Source organism: Medicago truncatula, chromosome 5 (assembly GCF_003473485.1).
Source record: "Medicago truncatula cultivar Jemalong A17 chromosome 5, MtrunA17r5.0-ANR, whole genome shotgun sequence".
NCBI lineage: Eukaryota > Viridiplantae > Streptophyta > Magnoliopsida > Fabales > Fabaceae > Medicago > Medicago truncatula.
The window spans coordinates 11,905,097-11,927,913 of NC_053046.1; the positions used below are offsets into that span (position 1 = coordinate 11,905,097).

General features: G+C 33.5%; 3 protein-coding genes and 1 pseudogene across 4 annotated transcripts; 2 read left to right on the plus strand and 2 right to left on the minus strand.

Moving 5' to 3' along the window:
• Nucleotides 1–1,270: 1,270 nt before the first annotated feature.
• LOC11415723 (putative disease resistance protein RGA3) lies at nt 1,271–4,543 on the plus strand. Its single transcript, XM_003612688.1, has one exon. It carries the CDS (start codon nt 1,271–1,273, stop codon nt 4,541–4,543), a length of 3,273 nt encoding a protein of 1,090 aa, XP_003612736.1.
• A 1,940-nt stretch (nt 4,544–6,483) lies between these two features.
• LOC11416706 (probable rRNA-processing protein EBP2 homolog) lies at nt 6,484–8,820 on the minus strand. The gene is made up of 2 exons (XM_003612689.4): nt 8,668–8,820; nt 6,484–7,680 (listed from the first exon to the last, which is right to left on the minus strand). The coding sequence occupies exon 2, from the start codon at nt 7,672–7,674 to the stop codon at nt 6,805–6,807; it is 870 nt and encodes a 289-aa protein (XP_003612737.2). The 5' UTR covers nt 7,675–7,680; nt 8,668–8,820; the 3' UTR covers nt 6,484–6,804.
• Nucleotides 8,821–11,186: 2,366 nt separating this feature from the next.
• Nucleotides 11,187–14,740, plus strand: LOC11411127 (aspartate--tRNA ligase 2, cytoplasmic-like; annotated as a pseudogene).
• A 352-nt stretch (nt 14,741–15,092) lies between these two features.
• LOC11409585 (GDSL esterase/lipase At4g10955) lies at nt 15,093–17,643 on the minus strand. Of its 2 annotated transcripts, none has more exons than XM_013598203.3 (3): nt 17,323–17,643; nt 16,636–16,720; nt 15,093–16,123 (listed from the first exon to the last, which is right to left on the minus strand). In XM_013598203.3, exons 2-3 carry the CDS (start codon nt 16,695–16,697, stop codon nt 15,151–15,153), a joined length of 1,035 nt encoding a protein of 344 aa, XP_013453657.1. In that variant the 5' UTR covers nt 16,698–16,720; nt 17,323–17,643; the 3' UTR covers nt 15,093–15,150. The 2 variants fall into 2 exon arrangements, with proteins under 2 accessions (XP_013453657.1, XP_003612739.2); XM_003612691.4 differs by lacking the exon at nt 17,323–17,643 and adding an exon at nt 16,866–17,003.
• Nucleotides 17,644–22,817: the final 5,174 nt, after the last annotated feature.

Here is a 22,817-nt window from a genome sequence, read left to right on the forward strand (position 1 = left end):
AGTTTTCAAGCTTAATCACACTAAGTCACTAACTATTATTTAAATTGCATAACAATGGAAAATAAAGTAACGTTTTGTTTGCAATTTACAAAAAAATATTAATCAAAGAATGAATTTAATTTATGATTTCTTGTTACAATTTCACTAATTTTTTTACTTATTGCATGTAGTGTTATTTACGCACTCTCATACCAACGATTCAATGCTTATGGTTGTATCTTGAATTCATCCTTTTACGATTGCATTTTGTTGTATCAGATCTCTTTCTTTACTATTCAAAAATCTTCTTTAGTCTCATCATACTAAAAGCCTCAAGGAACGCATTAATCTCTTCATATTAAAGCAAGATTCAAGGAACTCATATTTCTTATATCTTTGACATTTCTTATAATCTATGATTTCTTAAAATTTTTGCATATATTATGCATATAGAAGATTATGTTTTTTCTTTACTAAGTTATACTCCGAAAGTTGGTCCCCCTAAGTTAAATTTCTGACTCTGTCCTTAGTCTCACGGCCGAACTCAAGATCAATAGGGTCATTACTATGAAAATCGAAGGGTTAGCATAAAATAAAATAAAATATTTCCTCCGTCCCAAAATGTAAGTAAAAAATACTCATTTTCTTTGTCTCAAAATGTAAGCAAAAAAAGACAAACTTTAATCCCTTTTAATCTTGTTTTTTAAAGCAAAAAAGACAAACTTCCCGTCTTTGTGCGGTGTATTTTTTATTTCCCGTCTTAGTGCGGTGTTTATTTGATTCAGGTTGAAAGATTAACTTTGAGCAAGTGCAGATCCGATCGATCAATGACTTAGGCGTCGTCAACGTTGCAGATCCGGAGACATGGATAATGTGAGTTTGTTCACAGATTCATCCTTTTTTTTAACGAATTTGGATTTGTATTGTATCGATGTACTGTCAAAAAAAATCTTTTTTTTTTTTTTAAAACCATATTTTCCAAAAAAAAACTTTTGTTTATTCTCATGAACTTAAATACAAATTACGTTCAATTTTTTCTCTTTTCCATTTTCTCCATAATCAATAACCAATAAAAATTGTTTCCTATTAGTTTTAATAATAAGTACGATTTGATTTTTTATTTTTTTTTACAATTTGGGATGGAGGGAGTATTAAGAGTGTTGAAAAATGTAGTGATCACTACATATACTAGATAATAGTGAGCAATGGTATCTTCACCATCCACCCTAATTACCTGAGCACTTTCCATCCAATTTTTTTTGAAGATTTTCACACACAAAACACAAGAACAATGGACGTAGCCATGCTTTCCCATTCCATCTCCAACATCCTACAATCTACAAGCTCCCTAAAACCCCTACCAAGTCGTTTATCAGGACTTGACATCACCCAGCTTGAAAACATTCTCACACAAATCAATGACAAAGTCCATAAACACAGCCACTACTCCGAGTGGCTTCAAAAGGTTAAAGATGTAGTCATCGATTTGAACGATTTGATGGAGGATCTTCGTTACAAGGAGAGTATCACCGACTCATCAAAATCGCTTATCAAAACAGGCTTAAACATTATAAATCGTTACCAATTCAAGAAAGCCATTGTCCAAGTCAACAAAGCCACTGAGGAACTCGAACTGCTGCTGAAGGAAGAAAAAACAGTTATTAGTAATACTAATGAGAAAAGAAAGTTGGCATACAAAGATTTTGAGAAAAGTACTGAGCATGTAGCTGTTGGCAGAGAAAGAGAGAAGAAGGAGATTATAGATAAACTGCTGAAGATGAACAAGGTTGATACTGCTGTTCCTTTTGTAATTGCTATTGTTGGTGTTCCTGGAATTGGCAAAACAAAACTTGCTCGTCTCGTTTGTGAAGATGAGCAAGTCAAAGGGAGTTCTGGTTTCCAAGCAATTTGGATCAATGGTCTTCATCACCAATTTGATGTTGAATCCATAGTAAAAAGCGTTACTGATCGGTATGTTCATAAGAAACGCGTCTTACTTGTTATAGATGATTTGCGAATTGAGATTGAGAATGGTGATCTCGAGAAGTTGCAGAAGAAATTAGCGCAGGCTGCAGGTGGAAGGACTGATACCGTCATACTTGTTACAACAACACGAAGCAGCCATGTTGCCAACAAAATTGCTGCTAGACATGTTTTGAAGTTGCAGGGGCTTAATCAAGAGGAATCTTGGTCATTGTTTCAGCAGATTCATGGACCAATTACTTCAACCAAAAAAGTGCAAAGCACCACTGAACCCGAACGTGAACCTGAACGGGAGATTGTGGAAGGTTGTGCTGGAGTTCCTCTTTTGATTGTGATCGTAGCGATGGTAATGAAGAAGCAAAGTGGTGGTGGTGGTCGTGGTGACAACTGGATTCCGAAAGCATTAGAAACGCTTAAGTTTATCTATTACGACAACCTTCCCACTTATCAGAAGTTATGCTTCGCATATTGTTCATTGTTTCCAGAAGATTATTTGATTGATGCAGAGAGATTGATTCAACTCTGGACGGCTGAAGGGTTTCTTATCAATCCAGAACAACAATTTGGTCAAGCTTGTTTCAAAGACTTTGTTCCTTTGGTTTTCCATCAAGCGGAAGAAGAAAGTGACTACCTCCGGTACTGCGGTGTTGTGAGGAACAATATGAACAACTGCTTGTATAGAATGAATCCGTTGATGCATAAACTCGCAAGGCAAGAAATCGCTGGTAACGAAAACATCACCGTGGATGTGATGGGGGAAAGGGTTCAAGATGGAATGCTGCGAGTTTCGTTCGATTTTGCTTTAGATCTTTCATGTGAGATCCCTGATTTGGTGTTTCAGAAAGCAAAGAAACTAAGGACCTTTCTTTTGCCATACAACATTAACAACCCTCGGCTTCCGTACGAGGTAAAGGTGACAACATCAACTTGTGATAAGATCTTCGACACCTTCAAGTGCTCGCTACGCGTGTTGGATCTACATGATTTGGGGATCAAGACGGTTCCGAGCTCTATTGAGGATGTGAAGTACTTGAGGTATCTAGATCTTTCCCATAACAACATAGAGAAGCTTCCTAGTTGCATAACAAATCTTATCCACTTGCAAACATTGAAACTGTCTCAATGTCATGTCCTCAAGGAATTGCCAAAAGACATGGACGATTTGAGTTGCCTCAATCATCTTGACTTAGAGGGATGCTTGGATCTAACTCAAATGCCAAGTGGGATAAATAAGCTTACTTCTTTGCAAACATTGTCACTTTTCGTAGCCAGCAAGAAACAAGTCACGGGAGGACTAAGATCACTCACAGATCTTAACAATCTGAGAGGCCACTTGGAAATTTCTCATCTTGAACAAGTCAAGTTCTCTCCATCAAAGGAAGCTGCTAAAGATGATTTTTTGAAAAATAAGCAACACCTCGAGTTCTTGACTCTAAGATGGGATCATGACGAGGAGGAAGAAAGCAATGTCGACATTGATAATAAATTTATCGATTGTCTCGAGCCACATCAGAATCTGAAAGAGCTATTAGTTGTCGGGTACCATGGCCACATGTTGTCTAATTGGCTCGCTTCACTTCAATTCCTTGGTAAATTTACCTTGAACGACTGTCCCAATTGCAAATTTCTCCCACCAATGGATCAGCTTCCACATCTCAAGGTTCTCCAACTTCGGAGATTGGACTCTTTGAAATTCATTGCAGAGAACAATCACACTAATACACCAAAATTCTTTCCATCCTTGAAGGAACTTGCAATCTCAGATTGTCCTAATCTAAAAAGTTGGTGGGAAAAAGACATACGGGAAAATGATAGACCATCTTTCAGTTGCATTTCAAAGCTAAATATCCAATATTGTCCTCAGTTAGCTTCCATGCCACTATATCCCGGTCTTGATGATGAGCTCGTTGTGGTGGAGTCGAGCGTAATATCAATGAAGGATACAATGAAGTACGCTGCTCCTGAAATCAAAACTTCTAATTCACAATTGAAACCCTTCTCCAAATTGAAGTCCATGGTAGTTGAGCGCATCGACCATTCTCCACCAGAAAGATGGCTCAAAAACTTCATTTCACTTGAGGAACTTCACATTAGAGATTGTTTTAATTTAGCGTCTCTACCACAAGGTTTCAAGTCTTTGAGTTCACTCCAAACACTCACTATTGAAAGATGTCAAGAACTTGATCTTGACAAACATCCAAATGAGTGGGAGGGTCTGAAAAACCTTCGTTCTCTTACATTAAGGAGTATTCCAAAACTTAAGTCCCTTCCATGGGGAGTTGAAAATGTGAACACTTTGAAAGACTTAAGGATTTATGATTGTCATGGTTTAACTTTTTTACCAGAAAGTATAGGTAACCTCACTTCACTTGAAAAACTGGTTCTTTCTGAATGCAGAAAGTTAGATTCTCTGCCCAAAGGAATGGAAAAGCTTGAGTCTCTAAATACTTTGATTATTATGGATTGCCCTTTGTTATTGCCAAGGTGTCAACCAGACACAGGTGATGATTGGCCACAAATTGCTAATATAAAAAACAAACTGGTGAAAGAAACTTCTCAAGACTTAATGGATCACTTGTGAATTGTGATCAAGACTTGAATTCTACTTTTAATGATTCTTCTTTCATGATTTATTTCTTATGATGTTAAGTTATTTATTATTGTTGATTTTCAGACAAAATGTAGTATCTCTTTAATTAGTTATTATTTCTGGTGATGAAAACTTGAATTCTACTTTCATCGATTCTACTTTTGTTGTCGAGTCTTTTTGAGTGTGAGTGTAGTATCACTTGTATTACTTCCCAAATGTCAGTATAACTTCTTGTACTTTTATCCATTTTCTATAAATATAATCTGCCATTAAAAAAAAAAAAAGAATTTAGACATGTCAAAAAAGAATTAACACAATTCCAGAACTAATGCAGGAAGAAATCCACCACCATTGTTTTGACATAACAAAATTATGAATCACAATAACTCCTCCATAAACGATGACCCGGCCTGCCCCTTCGATATATCGCACCAGAACCTTACTCAAAACCAATATGAGCAATAGATAAGATCAGCTAAACTGCGATTTAAATCGCAAAAACTATGATTTAAAGCACAAACATGAAAATTGGTGATGAAGTTAATGGAGATAGAGTTGAAGATAAGTATGATTAAAAAAAAGAATTTAAAACTGGTTTTAGATTCTTTATTTTAGATTTTTATTTTTGTAAAATTGTAACATACTTTTTTTTAAGGGTGTTAGAAACAGATTAAACTTTCAAAAGTGATTATTTTAATAAACGAAAGGGATCTTTTAAGAAAAAATGTAACAAACATGCCCTTAATCGGTACATAAAAATTGATTAATAAATATTTAAAAAATCAAGTTTTTTTTGTTGAGACGTTAAAATATCAAGCTGTGTTTGTTCATAATCATATACTCTTTTTGTATATGTCATTCTAGCAAAAAAAAAATTAAAAATTCTCCCAAACTATGTCATTTTGTGATATCAATAAAATTTTGCACTATTTTTCAAATTTTGTCCCATTAATTATTATTATCCTAGTTCATCCACTCTATTTAGTGTGAGAGTAGTATACAACAAGTATAGTTTCTACCTATAAAAAACCATAAAAAATTATAGGTGTTCATGAGGAAATTAAATAAGAAATTCCAACTTGAGGTATAAAAGCTTATTTCAAGTCATTAGAGAAACTGTTTATGCTTTATTTATGATATTCCGAGACAACAAAAAAAGAAAAGAAAGAGAGTTTCCTCCATGATTCTTGAAAACCATTCATGTCTGGATTTATCCATTCTAAACACTTTTTTTCCCTGCCTAGATGGATTCAGAGGGGTGTGGTTCTTAAGAAATCAGCAAGCTAAGAGATGTGGTTGAGTTAAGAGAATAAACGAGTTAATGTGTGGTTGTGTTAAGAGATCAAATAAGTTAAAAGTCATGTGGTTGAACCAATAGATTAAACGAGTTACAGTGTTCAAAGTCTAGGTTTCGAATCCTGGCAAAGGAGACAAATACTAACATAACAACAAACATATACCCCCTCATTATGATGAGAAGCTATAAGCTTTAATATAAGCTACTTGAATTAGCTTATCAAAAACCGATATAAGTTATACTCTCGTCAGAAAGTGACATTTTCCAAATTGGACTTTTTTTTAGTCAAATGAGCTAATAAGACATAAACTATAAGTTAAAAAACAAGTCTTACCAAACATACTCTTTATAAGCTAAAATTATATTAAAGAGGTACGATCAAAGTATTACAGGTAATGAAAGAAAAAAGAAAAAATACAAAGAGTGGATGGATTAATCAAAGACAGCATAAAGGATTACACCACCAAACTTGAATTATCACAACACAAGGTCTAAAATAAGAGATGAAGATGAATCTTTTCAGTCAAAAAGTCTATCGTTGCACTCTTTCCAAATATTCCGAAAACATGCCAACCAAATGGCATTGAAGCATTAACGAAACAAACAATGACATGCACCAATGCAAGTGTTCCCGTAAACAAGACAAGAAAAGAGTGTTCAATTGATAAATAAATAACATAACAAAAAAGAAACAGTCATTTCTCTACTAACACAGGCTTGGTACTTAAACGAGCGATTACATCTTATAGTAACGAGCAGCACAGCGTAACAAATTGTTTAACAAAACATCAAAATTGCAGTAGATATATAAGAATCTATAACTGCCAATAAAGTTTATCAACTTACCATGATATATTTAGGAAAGAGAACCTACAGATTTGATGGAAATTCTCCAGATTGTGCCATATCAGCATTCCATCACACGCCTTTGTGAGAAAACAAAACAAGATTATATTTATCTCTTTCTCTTATTTCCAGCAGCAGAACCCTTACTGAATCCGCCAAAATCATTAGTTGTGTCAGCTGTATTCTGCTTCTTTGAACCCTTCCGGCCTCCAAAACCAAATTTGGCATTCTTAGTATCTCTTTTCTTTTGCGGCTTCTTTCCCTTTCCCATAGCTTGCTTTGCCTTACCTCCTGACCGATCGCCTGGAGACACTCCAGGCCTCTTTTTCTTTGATCTCTCAAACACTTTTCCATCCTCAAAGCTCAAAGACTTATCTGGAGCATCGGCTCCGTCAGCAAACCCACTCTGTTGTCTCTGCTTCCTCCACTTCTTAACAGATTCAATGTCATCCTTTTTCTGCTTGGCCCTTTCTTTCAATTTCTGTGACTGAACCTCTTTAGACAATCTCTTCGCTTCCCTGGCCTTTCTTCTCTCATCAGCTTCCTCCATCTTCCGCTTCTCATCTAATAGCCGACTTTTCACCTTTTCCATGTGGCTATCTCCCTTCACCATTTCTGCGTAATAGTCGGCAGGTCTCAGGAAAGGGAGACCCATCGACTCAAGCTTTTCAAAGGCCTGTCTAGTTCCCTCCAATGCCTGCGTATAAAACGATAGCTCACGTGCCAAGTCATCATTCACATCTACTTCCTGCCCTTGATCAATATCAATGGAGAGTTTGTGCTTCCAATCCACATTCTCAGGCCAGCTTATGTCTCCAAGTTTATCTAATATAGCATCTCTGTTATTCACTGCAGTTTTAGATGGTTCAGCTAATTTGACATCTTCTTCCGAATCTGATTCAAACGGTGACATTTCCTCATCCAAATCTTCAGTTTCATCGTCAATCATTGGATCACCGTTAACCAAAGGCACCTCCATTTCAATCTATACAAATATCATATAAAGAAAAAAGAAAAAGAAAAAAATCATTTTAGGACAAACTAATGCAATCTAGCATACAAAACAAAGATTTTCTTTGTTATTTTACAGGATAAACAGAAAAGTAAACACATCAGTGGGGAGAAGATTCCCCAGCTATTAGGTGGAGAAAAGGCATCACATTCAAAACAAAGTCTTCAAATACATGACTAAATAAACCATTGTACGGATAGAGCACAAAAATGCACATCTATTTTCGTGAATGTATTAGGTTTACAATTAACACAAATGATTAAAGGGAAAATAGAACATAAAGTAATGACTTCTTTTTTTTTAACCATGTTATTGGTGCAAAGTATCCACGGGCATTGCCGATGACTAATCTCCGTCGACAAATATGGCTAACCACCTATAGTGGAGTGTCCCCTCCCAATCATATTTTCCCCTCAACAAGGAGACCTTGCTTAAGGGATCCGAGCCTAGTTCACTCGGATCAATGTAATGTCAATTGTCATCACAAAGTATGAAAATCGATAGAACTAAAATACAAGCATAATAACAAATATTTAATAAATGATAAAATATAAATCAAATCTACAAAGTGTAATATAAAACTGCAATTTCAATTTTTCCAAATTACAGAAACCTAGCACCATAATACCCTTTCCCGTAACAAAAATAATGAAAACCAAACAATAGCACAAATTCATCTATATACACGATGAGAATCACTAAATCTTAACAAGGCATAAAAGCAAGCGAAATTCCAATAATAAAACCAAATTGAAATAAATAATGGTGAAGATTCAAAATAGAATAGAACCCATTATCTTCAACTCATGAACCCATTCAGAACAAATAAAAAAAGTAGCTAAAAGCTCAATATAAGCTTAAAATCTCAGAACAAAGCTTGTTTCTTCGTAACAACAAAAACATGAATTAACGCGAAAAAACAAAGCGGAAAAGGAATAAAAAGCGTGTGCAAGGACTCACCGTGTTCTACGTTGGAACGGTTGCGAAAATCAGTTCAGAAATTTGTAGGGTTTAGACAGAGGTTTAAGGAGGCAGAGATGGAAGAGAGACAACGTTTGTGGTTGTTTTCTGAGAAACAACACCCTAGACCTCTTATGTTTTCTTTTTGTCACTTTTTTTTTTCCTCTCTGTTTTGGGCCTCAAGAATCAAACTCTACTAGAAAGTTACTCTATAAGCCCCTTTAAATACTCACACACCCCTGAAATATTCACTTCACAAAAAAAAAATCCATGAAAAAGTTTGAAAAAAATTTAATGTTAAAGAAAAATTTATAATAAAAAATGTTTAACTAAAATAGGTAATTATATTTTGAGATTTTTTGTGTGTAAATTGTTAAACCAAAATGGTTTAAAGAACAAAACCTATAATTTTGAGTTTTTTATGATCACAATATATTAGAGACCAATTGATATTGTAATGTTTTTGCTTCTTGCATAGAATATTTTTACCATTTAGACAAGAAAACATAAGCTTTGTGAATGTCTCGTTGCCACCATTTGACACCTCCTAAACATGATTGTTTGGGCAACATAGATGATGGGAAGTCAAAGTCAACACTACACATCATCAATTTAAGGAATCGAGCAACCATATATGACGTCATTTTTATCAAGGCATGAGCGATCATCTAGAGCAATATTGTGCCTTAACTTATATTCAACTAAGAATATCTCCCATACAACGATCAAATCATGCCATCTAGAAATATAGTACAAATCATGTCATCGTTAAAGTAGTTATTCAGAGCCAAAGTCGCACTACAAGACAAAACAAGGTATTAGGAATCTTATCTACAATTGTACCTTCAATGGGATCAACAATGACACTATTCAAAGTAACGACTTCATTCAAATCCCATAATAAAGGAAACATATGTCGTTAAAAAAGAATATTCTTACTACAAATCCACAAAACAAGAATTGATTCAAACATAATTTCACACTTAGCAAAAATCACAAATATTACAAAGTTTTATTTATATTCTTTCTTAGGAAATTTAATACACTTGTAATTTGGTTTAATTTCTTTACATATTTGTCGAGTTGTTGTAAACATAAAAACTTCAGTTTCAAGGAAGGCCTCTAGGTTGAGGCGAGTTTAATACAAATAAGTTATTTAGGTTTAGGCAAAGAAGTCCTCTAGTTTGAGGTAGAAAATGTAGGACTAGGTTGTCTTAGTGTTATGTAATAAATGAGATTATAGTAAAAATCCTTCAAGTGTTAAGGGACTGGACTAGCTCGGATTTGAGTGAACCAGGATAACTTCCCTTGTTGTCTTTACTTTCTGTTCTAAGTCATTATTTAAGTTGTGCTAATAAAAGAAAAAGATTTTTAAAACACAATTTAAACACCCATTTCTTGTGTTTTTTGTACCTTCTTATAAATCGGATATCCTCGTGTAACTGAGAAGAATAATCTCTCGAATGTTTGCTATACACAATCGATCCTAGTTTTCTAGTGAGAGAAACTCCAACATGGGTAGTTTTAGGTCATTTTTGACCTAAAATCACCACTCTACATCTTTTTTCATCTTTTCTTTCAATGGTTTCAAATATATCAAATTTTTCCTTTTGTGTTTTTGTGATTTCGTCGTCTAATTGCAGTGTTGTGTTGTTAGTCGTCTTGTACGGCGTTTGATTTCGCGTCTTGTCGCATTGTTCGTTTAGTTCCTATTAAAAGATCGACATCAGTCAATTACAAATTCAACGTTGCAGATCCAAAAACATGGGTATTTCTGTTACTTAGATTTTATTATATTATTTGTAGGCATTTTGTTGTTGTATGCTATTAATTTGGGTATTGTGAGCTTGTTCGCAGATTCATTCTTTATGTTTTTATCGACGTTTGTATATGATGTGATGTACTCTATCAATTTGAATAAATGAACATCGTTTTTTTTTATCAACAAAAAAAAAAATCCCTCAAATGTTGTCAGACTCAAATGGGAGATAAAATCTCCCTAAGAATTTTAAAGTTGTTGTGTACTCATGCTCAGGTTTGAACACGGGACTTTGATTAAACTAGAATTAATAAATAATTAATTTTCGAGTTTTTAGTGTTTATGATATAAATTTAATTTTAAAAACATTAATTGTTACCGGTAATCTCAATCTTATTCCATCAACTGAAGTCAATTTTTAACTTTTTTTTTCTCTCTCTCTTTACGTATGGTTCAAAAGATTCTTTCAGTCTTTGGGACATATATTAAAAAACAAAATATAAAAATATAAATAATTTTGAAAATTGTACATCATGTGATCGAATGTATTCTTAATTTCTTATAGTATAAGTTGGAGTGTAAATTTAGTTTCAACGTTTTTTAAGAAATTAAACTAGAACCCAAATTGTAGTTTCAAGGCTTTTTAATCATGAACAACCGAAATTTGTTTTGAATACGGCTCTTACTTCATCTGTATGGTGGCTGAATAAAAGAAAAAACTTGGGGAGACTTCAATGCCTTGGGGCACAAGTCTCTTCATCAAATATATAAACAGAACACTCCCAAAGCCTGCAAAGCTAGATTTCTCCTTTACCGTCGTGATTCCGAACTCTCAACTTTCACTCTATCTTTGCTTCCACAATCGAAGAGAATACGCCCTGAGTTCAGTACGATCGAAGCTTCCACAATCTTTTTCAATGTCATCTCCCGAGTCCAAAGAGCCTGCATCGGCACCATCATTGACGAAATCATCAGAATCTATAAGTAAAAAAGCCGCCAAGCTGGAAAAGCTCCGATGTTGCCAACAAATGGCCTCCGCGGCTCCTACGTCCGCCTCTAATCTCTCAGCAGACCCCTTAGCCACCAATTATGGCGACATCCCGTTAAAGGAGCTGCAATCGAAGACACCGGTCCATCCTGTCCCCCGGACCCAGGTCGAAGCACTTGACGATTCACTGGTGAATAATTCAGTTAGAATTTGAGGGAGGGTACAAACTATACGACCAGTGAGTAAGAAGTTGGCGTTTTTAGTCCTCAAAGAAAATGTTGAAACTGTACAGTGCTTGGTGCAAACTCAGCCTGATTCAGTGAGTGAGCAGATGGTGAAGTTCGCAAAAACTATCAGCCGCGAGTCTGTGGTGGACGTTCATGGCGTTGTTTCCATTCCGGCTGCTCCTATTAAAGGCACCACTCAGCAGGTTTTTATTAGTTTTTTAGGGTTTCTAATTTTGTGGTGTTGTGAAAATTTGATTTTGGAGTGTGAGTTGTATTGTTTAGGGTTATGACGATATTGTGTTGTGTGGTTTTGTTCGTTATAGGTGGAAAGTCAAGTAAATTGTATTTTGTGAGTAGGGCTGATCCCGTTTTACCCTTCCAAATTGAGGATGCTTCTAGAAGTGAAGCTGAATATGACAGGGCCAGTCAGGTACATTACACCAACTGTTCATCCTTAGTTGCGGCAAGCAATTACTATATTCCAGATCAATAATTTAAAACCATACTGATTAAGATTTGTGTTCTTCTACGTTTATTGTATATAGATTCGGTTTATCTTTTTTGTACATGTTATTTTGTGTTCATTTTGATATTTCCATTTATGTGAATGATGATGTTTTTTTTGTGATGGACGCAGGCTGGCGAACAACTTGTTCACGTGAATCAGGATACACGATTGAATTTTAGAGTAATTGATTTGCGAACACCAGCTAATCAAGGAATTTTTCGTATTGCGGATAATGTTGAACATGTAAAGCATTTTAATTCAATTTCAATTGCGAATGTTATTCTGATGAGTTTGTTTCTTTACTTGTTTATTTACTGTTGAGTCATGTTTATTATATTTTCTGGAATAAACGCATCCAAAGAAACTTGCTTAAGTAATGTATTTTGTGTGTGATGCTATGCTGAATCATCTCAATAACTTTTGATTGTATTTTCGGGCAGGCATTCCAGACAATTTCTAAGAGCCGAAAACTTCATTTCAATTCACACTCCAAAGTTGATTGATGGATCTAGTGAGGGTGGTGCTTCTGTTTTTAAACTGAATTACAAAGGGCATCCTGCATGCCTGGCTCAGTCACCTCAACTTCACAAGCAAATCGCAATATGTGGTGATTTTAACCGTGTTTTTGAGGTCGGGGCTGTGTATAGAGCAGAGGATTCCTTTACTCACAGGCATCTGTGTGAGTTTACTGGTCTTGATGCTGAAATGCGGATTGACTGCCACTATTTCGAGGTATATCTGTCACACTGGCTGATTTTGTGTTTGAAATCGTTGAGGGGCATAACCTGATTTACTGATGATTTGTCTTATTTTATTTGGCAGATTATGGATATAGTTGATAGATTGTTCGTCGCTATATTTGATTGTTTGAACCAGAAATGTAAGAAAGATCTTGAAGCTGTGAGGAATCAGTACCCATTCGAACCACTAAAGGTACTTTATTTTTTTTGTATTATCATAGTTGATCTTATGTAGTGGATTTGTTGTTGTTTTTTGTCATGCTTTATTGCATATTGTTCAGCATGATTTGTTCAGTTGATCTTAGTATTGTGGTGTACATTCTTTTTGCTGTGTGATATTAAATGTTAATTGAATGCATAGTTATTTGTTTTGATCTGACCATAACCCTGTGAATCTGCAGTACCTGCGAAATACTCTGCGGCTTACATACGAAGAAGGTATTGAAATGCTCAAGGTAAGCTAAAAAATTCTAAACTATTCAACTTGCAAGTGGTATATAAATAACAAACAAATGTGATACAATGAAGCTGAAACCTCTAGTCTTTCTTTTACACGACGCTGAGTTAGAAAGGTGGGAGGTGATGGAGTTAAGGCACTGATAAGGAGTAGCTTGTGCACATTTTAATCTTATAGATTATCATACTAAAATCATCAATTAAAATTGACATTTTGGAGTCCTGTAAAGGATGCTGTCATGTGTGAATTGTCGTCTTCAGAAAACATTTCATCGGTAAAACCAACTGGAATTTGGCTAGGCTCCCAATGTTCTGTCCTAGGGTGTGACTGTGAGCCCGTCCTCTGAAGTCTTCTAGTCTAATTTTTCTCCTATGGATAGTTCTGGGAGTGAAGTTTTTTATTGAATCATTTAAGACTCATAAAAGAACTTATTTTAACTATGATCTATAAGGCTGATAGAAATTTACTATATGCTTGTCTTTGCATCTATTAATGATTTTTCTTTGCAGGAAGTTGGAGTAGAAATTGAGCCTTTTGGTGACTTGAATACTGAAGCTGAAAGGAAACTAGGCCAATTAGTTTTAGAAAAGTAATTCCCTTAATATTTTACTACTAAATATTATGTATTTATTATTATGAGCTATTATGTAAAATTGATTTTGAACTTCAATTCTATTTATAGGTATGAGAAAGAGTTCTGTATCCTTCACCGATATCCTTTGGCTGTAAGGCCGTTTTATTCAATGCCTTGCTCTGATGATCAAAACTACAGTAATTCGTTTGACGTCTTTATCCGTGGTAAGAAGATACAACAAGTTATTTTTCTTTGCAATGCTTTGATATGACACTATAGTGCACTTAACTCATCACATCTTGTTCAACCGTCATGCTTCTCCAAATGTATTAGCACTTCCATTAAATCTCAAGCTTCCTGTTATTTTTGTTTGATTTGAACTTCTATATATTCGTTGTCCCTTAGGTGAGGAGATAATTTCAGGGGCTCAGCGTATTCATGAACCAAAATTGTTAGAAGAACGTACACAGGCTTGTGGTATCAATGTCGATGCCATATCTTATTACATTGAAGCTTTCAGGTATTATTTATCATCACATCTCCCTGTAGCATTGAGTGTCGCTTATACCTATGTTTAGGATGTCTCTACTACTGAACCCTGGTTATTGTTGTTATTATTTTCTGGTGAAAAATTGTCTATCAGATAACTAAATGTGTGATCATTTCCAGATATGGTGCACCACTGCATGGTGGCTTTGGCGCAGGCTTGGAGCGTGTCGTAATGCTCTTCTGTGGCCTCGATAATATTCGCATGACATCACTCTTTCCACGTGACCCAAAAAGGATTACACCATGATAATATTTCGCATCAAAACAATAGCTCAGATATCGAGTCTTTTTTATTTTTGTTATTGCTGGATGGTCTTCTGTAAATTCATGAAGATATAATTTCCATTGGCAATCTTGGAGCTGATTTTAAGCAATTTTAATTCTCTAAATAAAAAATCACAGATAAAGGAGTGTTTCATGGAAGATTTATGAAACAATATAAGGAAATACTAGAAAATTTTCTCTAATTGCTGGAATCTCGATCATTCTCATGCGTAATAAACTTATGTCGAAGCAAACATCTTTTCAAGCACATACATCTTTTCAATGCAAAGTTAACTACTATTTTGTCAAAACAAAATTATTCTAAATTACAACAACTTAAAAAGTGTATTTTAACACAAACAACTTAAAAGCTAAATAGCATTTTCTGCTCATACTTGAGTACAATAACTAGAAGAACTACTGGTATTTGTAGAGTTCGGATTTCAAGTGTAAGTCTGGTTTCCACCACTGGTGAATCTCGTGATCTTCTTTGAAATTTCCAGTAGGATTATAGTTAACTGTCAGAGTAGCTGAAGGAATGAGATGTAGAGGTTCAGAATCTTCAGGTTCCTTACCAAACACATTCATCATTAGAGAAACTAGCGAGGTTTGGGTTGCTATCTGCTCAATGATTCCAGCACCAATATCCTCCATTTTTCCTCTATGTTCAAAGTATCCGACATACTCCAAACATATTTTGTCACATGGATTTACAAATAAGCATGGAACCCAAGCAGACAAAGCAGTAAAAGAATCAAAGGACAATTTTTTGATATCCATTGTAGCAACCGCGAGTCCAGCTGTGAACATGCTGCCAGCGACTCGAAGCCTTTCTTTCCACTTTTTATTTTTAATTCTTTCAATTGGAGCAGATGGAAATGGAGGGTTGAAAAGAAAAGACTCAATGAATATGTCCTTCTTAGCCATAGCTTTTCCTCCAAGCAATGCAATTCCTGAACCTAGGGAGTGGCCAGCCAACCATATTTTCGAACCACCTACAATATCCACCATGTTTCTGACAGCTTCGATGGCTATTTTTGGTCGTGAAGTTCGATGAAGTCCATTTCTACAATATTCAAAATCCAAATGGAAATCGCGTATTAATGTGTCTGGTTCTTTTATAGTCCCTCGAAAGGCAATTACATAACGCGGACTTCTATGTAAGGTGTCATTGCAAATTGATGATGGAGGCTTGAACTCATAAATTGCACCAAATATGGAGTGATCAACATCATCAATTAGTGTATGATGCAGCTGAAAATGGAAGAATGTCCACCAAGGAAGTGCTAGAGCATTGGGACCTTCTCGTTGTTCTTGCCGATCCTTTTCCAGAATGTAAACACCTTGGACCAAACTAGCAGCAACTGACTTTCGATTACAAGCATCATCCCTGAATGTATAATTAAGATGAAATCTTATTTTGTAATATTAAATTTATATGTAAATTCTAAGAAGGAAAAAAACATTTCAATTTTAAATGCAACTTTTAGAATTCAAACTATTTCTTAGTCAAGCAAGTCAACTAGTATACCAATACATTTAAATATGCAGAAAATTAATGTATACTAATAAGTTTAAATTATGAAAAAGTTAACAAATTTTTATTCTAATTCAAAGTACGAAATATAATATAATAATAAATAATATTATTCATAGTTACTTAAATAGGCCGGTCTAAGAGGCTTTTTGAATGGTCTGTGGCCTGACTTTTTAAGCTAAATAGATTTCTAATAAAGCCTAGGCCTTCTCTGTTTAAGAAAAAAGTCTGACCTGACCTGTCTGTAGGCCGGCCTGACCTATTCCCATACTACAGTCATCAATTACGGTATGGTTTACAACCACTATAAATACAACAAACTGAAAAGAAAAATTAAAGTGGAAGATTTTTCTGATAGATCTTACCAGTTGACATAAGTTAGATGTAAGGGTCCAGAGATGTCAAAGCAATCTCTCTTGGAGGCCATTACTTCCCTTACTGCCTTCCTATCTACAGGAAAAAACAAAATGGATCATATGTCAACCAATGATGAGCCATTACACATAGACAAGAAAAACAACAAAAAGAAAAAATTCTTGTAATGAAGACTAAAAATAGAAATGGAGAAGTGAAGATGAAAAACAAAGATATTTACCGCATAAACTCATGTTGACTACAAGCAAAAAAATTCACAACCAAAGTTAACTAACTTCATCACTGGTGGATAAATCATCTTCAGTGTTTTAGCCATGTTACATAGTTAGTGAATTGTTTTGCTTACTAGCTACTATTTATGTTGTTTTTTGTTGTTGGTGTTTGGATCTTCTATTGGTATATTTTATGTTGACTTTTTCAAAAAAACTAACTCTATCAAACAAAGTATTCATTTTTAAAAATGTTCACCATTACAAAAAAAAGATAGAAGTCTAATTGGATATATAATATAAGGATAATTTTTTAGTATCCAGTAGTGTAAGCAAAACAAACAGCAAGTAGCATTCAACATTGGAAATTAATTCTACAATTTAATTAGTTGAATATTTATATATATTTGCTAACTTGACATTTGGCTTTGTGTTACTAGTATGAAGAAAACTAAAGGGGATACTCACCTAGAAGTAGAAGTAATAAACAAGAGAGAGGAGATCTCCAAACTACAGAATAGAAATTGTGATAAAACTCCCAAGACCAAAGGTGATCCACAACTTTAATTTAAAGGGAAAGTGAGGCTGACTTCAGATTCTCTCCTCCCTCTCCTTCCTTGATGCTTCCTCTCATGCACAAAAATACAAACCCAATTGTTCGTAAAGCCTAACTCAACTCATAATATCGATATCGTTAGGTTGTACACATTCATCCAAATACAAACCCACAATATTACAATTGTGCATATGATTCTGGTGGTGCTTGTCACTTCGTCTACTGTCAAAAAGACAAAATGGGTTAGAGAGAAAAAGCCTAGATATAAAGAGGATGTATTGAACAATTGGAAGGAGAAAATCTATATCCATAATTATATTAATCATCTCTTTATTTTGTACACATGTAATTGCACATCTTTTACCTTTAATATTTTTAATATGTATTGCCAAATTTATTAAAAATTTGATATTTTGATAAAATTCATCGAGACAAATCCAATAACATCTTATCTGCTATCATTTATCTTTACATAATAGCAGAAAATATGGTAAAAGTATGTTATGTGAATAATACATATAGTCAAACTACGACTTTAGTTTTCTCTCTCTAGATTCCCTCTTTCATTTTCTTCATTTAGGGGGTGGTTTTGGGTCATTTTTAACGCGAAATCACTCACTTATATTCTTTTCTCTCTATTTCAATCATCTTGTGCGATGTTTTTTGATTTTCTGTCTTGTTGCGATTTTCATTTAATTCCTATTGCAAGATCAACTATTCAATTGATGATTTAGGCATCAACGTTGCAGATTTGAAGACATGGGTATTCCAGCCACTTCAATTTTATCATATTATTTATAGGCATTTTATCGCTGTGTACTTGTATGTTGTGAGTTTGTTCGCAGATTCATCATTTACGTGTTTAACGATGTTTATTGATCTCTGAGGCACAAATACTTCTAAATAGACATGGATATTCCGTATCCAATATGTATCCTGCACAAATACTTCAAAATCGTTGTGTGTAATTCTTTGGACTTTTAGTCTCTATAAAATTTTCAATCACTATTTTTTGTCTCTATTTTTAAGTGAACTTATGCGTATCCTTTGTATTTTTTTAATGAACCTTTGTATTTTTTAATGAAATTGTGCATAATACCGTAAATATCTCTTCCAAAAATATTAGATTTTTTTTAACAAAACATGAATTAAATATGAATTTTTAATCGTCAAAAATATAAAAATTCATATTTAATTCATGTTTTGTTAAAAAATTCTAGCTTTTTTTTGAGACATTCTTATAATATATAAACTTTTCTAAAAAAAATTATTCAAAAATATGAATTCTACATATGAATTTACTTCAAAGGAGAGACCAAAAGTGAAGATGGAAAACTTTTAAGGGACTTAAAGTCGAAAACTTTTTTGAGGGATTAAAATGAAAATTTTATATATTTTATATAAAGATAAAAAACATATTTAACCCAATATTCAATAGACATTTATTCATTTTTTTCAACACAACAAGAAAGATAAAAATAGCGAGGATAGTGTGATATATATGAGATATGTTGATAATATGATTGAAATAGAGAGACAAATAGAAAATGATGAGTTAAATGTTTGTTGACAAATTTATTTGAGTATACATATAATATTGTAAAGTATACATGTATACCTATGAGGCCCAACCCTTATCAAGCGCAAGGTGAGCTGCGGTGCCGGACCTCACAATTTAGCAGCCTCAAATTTTTTATTTTTTTTAATATAGCACCCCAAAAGTATAGGTATATATAATAAAATATAAAAAAAATAACAGACATTTTATAATAGTTTAGTGGTAAAATAGAATGCATTTGGATCTTTGGTCTTGAGGTTCAATCCCGAACATTTGGGTGAATTTGAACCAAATATAAAAGCCTTAATTACATACACAACTATTAGGTCATTACAATTTAATATGCATTTAAGAGTTATATGTGAATGTAAAAAAACTCCATATATCTTAATTTTTTTTACATCTATTTCCATTAACAACACAAATTAAATCCGTTAAATAATTAGTATTTTTTCTATTGTTTCATGTTTAATCATGCATGCCGACACTAATTTGCTACTATTTTTTCCTTGATATTAGTACTAGTTTGTCACCAATTAGATAGCAAAGACACTTTCTTTAAGCAACAACAACCAATATACTTAAGATCCATTTTGCAATAAACAAAGTGATGGTTCTTTTTATGTTTTTAACGTTTCTTTTTATTATGAATCCAATTTTTAATATTAAAAAAATTAGTTGTTAGTGTTGTTCAACATAAGTTTTTTTTTTTTTGACGGGGAGTTCAACACAAGTTAGTTAGTTCATTTCATACAAATTTACTTTTACTTAATAAGAATGACTATTTTTTATTTAATTTATAACTTAAATAGATGATTATTATTGCTTAAAAAATCTTGTTTTTTCATAATTGCCCATTTTTTATATTTGAACATGAGCTTCAATATCAAAATGGCCCTCGTATGATATGATATGATTGAAATAGAGAGACAAAGAATTGAGCAAATAAAATACTAATATTTCATAAGATCCCTTACCAATTTTTTACACAAAATATATACATGTAATTAAAACTCAAAACTTTGTCCTCATGAGCTTAGTTTAATTGATATAAACTGCATAATATATGCAATGATCCCGACCACCGAAAAAAATTAAAACTCAAAACTTTAAACTTCTAACTCAAGTCTTGGCAATGGCCATTGGTTGTGTTTAGGGTTGGGAATAGGTCAGGCCAGGCCAGGCTTTGATAGGCCTGAGCCTGGCCTACGAAATAAATCACAAGCCTGAGCCTGACCTATGGCCTATCATAGGCCGTTTTTCTAGGTCTGACCTGACCTATTTAAAAGCCTAAACTGGCCTGAAAGCCTACTTCACATTAAGACCATCAAATAGTTCATTTGGCCTACTAAATAGGTTAAACTTGTCTTAAAGTCTACTTAAAAACCTATTTCACTACAAATAAATTTCAACTAGATTAAAGCCTACATAAAAGTCTATAACAACAAAGTCTATTAAGGGACTAATAGATAGAGAAAAAGATGTTTATATTTTTAATATATGCAATTATTTTAATATGAAAAAAATATTTTTTAATAAATAAGTATTAATAGACCGGCCTATTAGGCTTAACAGTCTTTTTTTGAAGCCTAAACTTGACATATTTAACTAAACAGGCTTTCTAAAAAGCCTAAGCCTAGGTCTATCTACTAAACAGTCCAAGCCAGGTCAGGCCAAAACAGGCCAGACCGTAGGCCCCTGTAGACCGACCAGGCCTATTCCCAACCCTAATTGTGCTAGATTCTATGGTTTTAAAAATTATTCGTAACGTGTTAGACCTAAAAGGACAGTGTAAAGTGTAAACAATTGCTTTCCAGGAGCCTTGAATCTTGTGAGAGCAGTCGCAGTCTACAACACTATGCCCTGCGAAATGAGTATAGAAAGAACATATTGCTATATTTTAATCATTACAAGAGGTGATTGATGATATATTTTATTCACCACTACAGTTTTTTTTAAGACGTCAAATACTTTCTAATATCTTAATGCCTCTACTTAATATTCACAACTACAATTATTATTAAAATGAAACAACTTGTAAAAAAATGGAAAATTATCAATAGCCAACCAACCATCCATTAACAGATTTAGATCGAAAGAAATAGAAAGATTGATGTAATATATGTGATAAGAGAAATGATATTTGTACAATTATTTTTATATAATTTTCTATCTCATACTCACATTATTTTCTTATTCTCTTTCTTTCTTTTGCTCTCTCCATTATTTTTGATCAATAAAAAGAGCACAATAAGGTTGTCCCAAAAATTGTAGAAAAAAGTTGTTCAAATATTATTATTCATGTGATAAGTAGTGATAACTCAACACATAGTTGTTGACACAATCCATTGTATACACCTATTCATATATACTGCATTTTTATTTTATTATTTTCTTCCCCTTCCACTTCACCTCCACTTTCGATCACTATTATTGTACCACTTCATCCTTCTTCTCAACTAAATTACCCAAGACTTCCACATACCAAATCACACATGACTCTCCATTAACGAATCCAGTAATTTCAATTGATGGGGGCAAGCTTTTGTACCATAACTATTTTTTATTTTTTTTTTATATAACAAAACATATTGTACGAGTGATAAAAAATAATAACATAATTATAACAAAGCAAAAATTTAGACTAAGAAAGTTATATATGCTATTTTATATCTAAAAAATTAAAAACACCTAAATATTTATGAATTATAATTATATGTGTATTTATATTTTAAAATCATTATACATTTTTTTTTTCATTTTCGACATTGTTTTTTTTTTTTAACAAGCCAAAATGGAATATATTATATCACCAAAGATGATTCATCTCGCATAAGGTGTGCAAAAGAGAACTACCCACAAAAAAATACAGCTAAATGTCTGGTGCCATAAATGAGCACTCATGAAGAAAAACAAAGCAACACAAAGCTACAATAAAACACCCATACAAGGTAAAGAGTGCCGCCACCAGTCGTGGTAACTAAAAGCATAAGTAGGCTTGTTTGCCTTTAACCAAGAAAAAGACATCAATTTAATATTATCTACTAAGTGATCCAAAGTATCAATCTTCTAGTTAAAAATCATGTTGTTTCTTTCCTTCCAGATAACCCAGACAGTAGCTATCCAAAGTATCTCTGTGTCTCTTCTGGTTAAAAACATCAATCTGGATGGCTACTGTCTGGGTTATCTGGAAGGAAAGAAACAACAAGATTTTTAACCAGAAGATTGATACTTTGGATCACCTAGTAGATAATATTAAATTGATGTCTTTTTCTTGGATCACTTAGCATGCTCCCTAAGGGCATCTCCAATTCAGGTTTCTTGTTGCCTAGGTGGAAGTGAAGGTTCCGTCCCTTAGGGTGTGTTTGGTTATATGGAAAGATTAGACAAAGGAAATAAAGTGAGTGGATTGATCCACCTTCTCCTGTTTGGCAATACTGCAAAAAGTAGACGAAAGAATGTTTTTAACTTGGAACCACAGTGGAAACCTTTCCCTGCTGAATTGGACGGAAAGGTGAGGAAGAAACCATATTTATCTGACAAAAGTAACCCTCTAAATTATTATGATATGCAATGTTGGATGTTGAAACAAAATTAATTGCTTCCCTCTAAAAAAATAAAAACGATATGCATCGTGTCTTACGTGAAAACATGTCCATGCTATTTTTAAACATATCCGTGTTTCAAAATTTTTTTAAAAAATTAACATGTTTTTAACGGCTATTATCTAAATTAATATTTTTTATACAAAATTAAGTTCTAAAAAACTAATTTTCATTCAGATTTTGTAACTTATATTGAAAAATTGTTTATTTTATTTAACTGAAATAAATTTTTAATAAAAATCAA

Excerpts from the sequence above, each read along its gene's own strand:
- LOC11415723 (XM_003612688.1), top strand. The coding sequence starts at position 1,271 with ATGGACGTAGCCATGCTTTCCCATTCCATCTCCAACATCCTACAATCT.
- LOC11416706 (XM_003612689.4), bottom strand. The coding sequence starts at position 7,674 with ATGGAGGTGCCTTTGGTTAACGGTGATCCAATGATTGACGATGAAACT.
- LOC11409585 (XM_003612691.4), bottom strand. Across the intron at positions 16,124-16,635 it reads CATCTAACTTATGTCAACTG|GGATGATGCTTGTAATCGAA; the intron begins GTAAGATCTATC and ends TTATACATTCAG.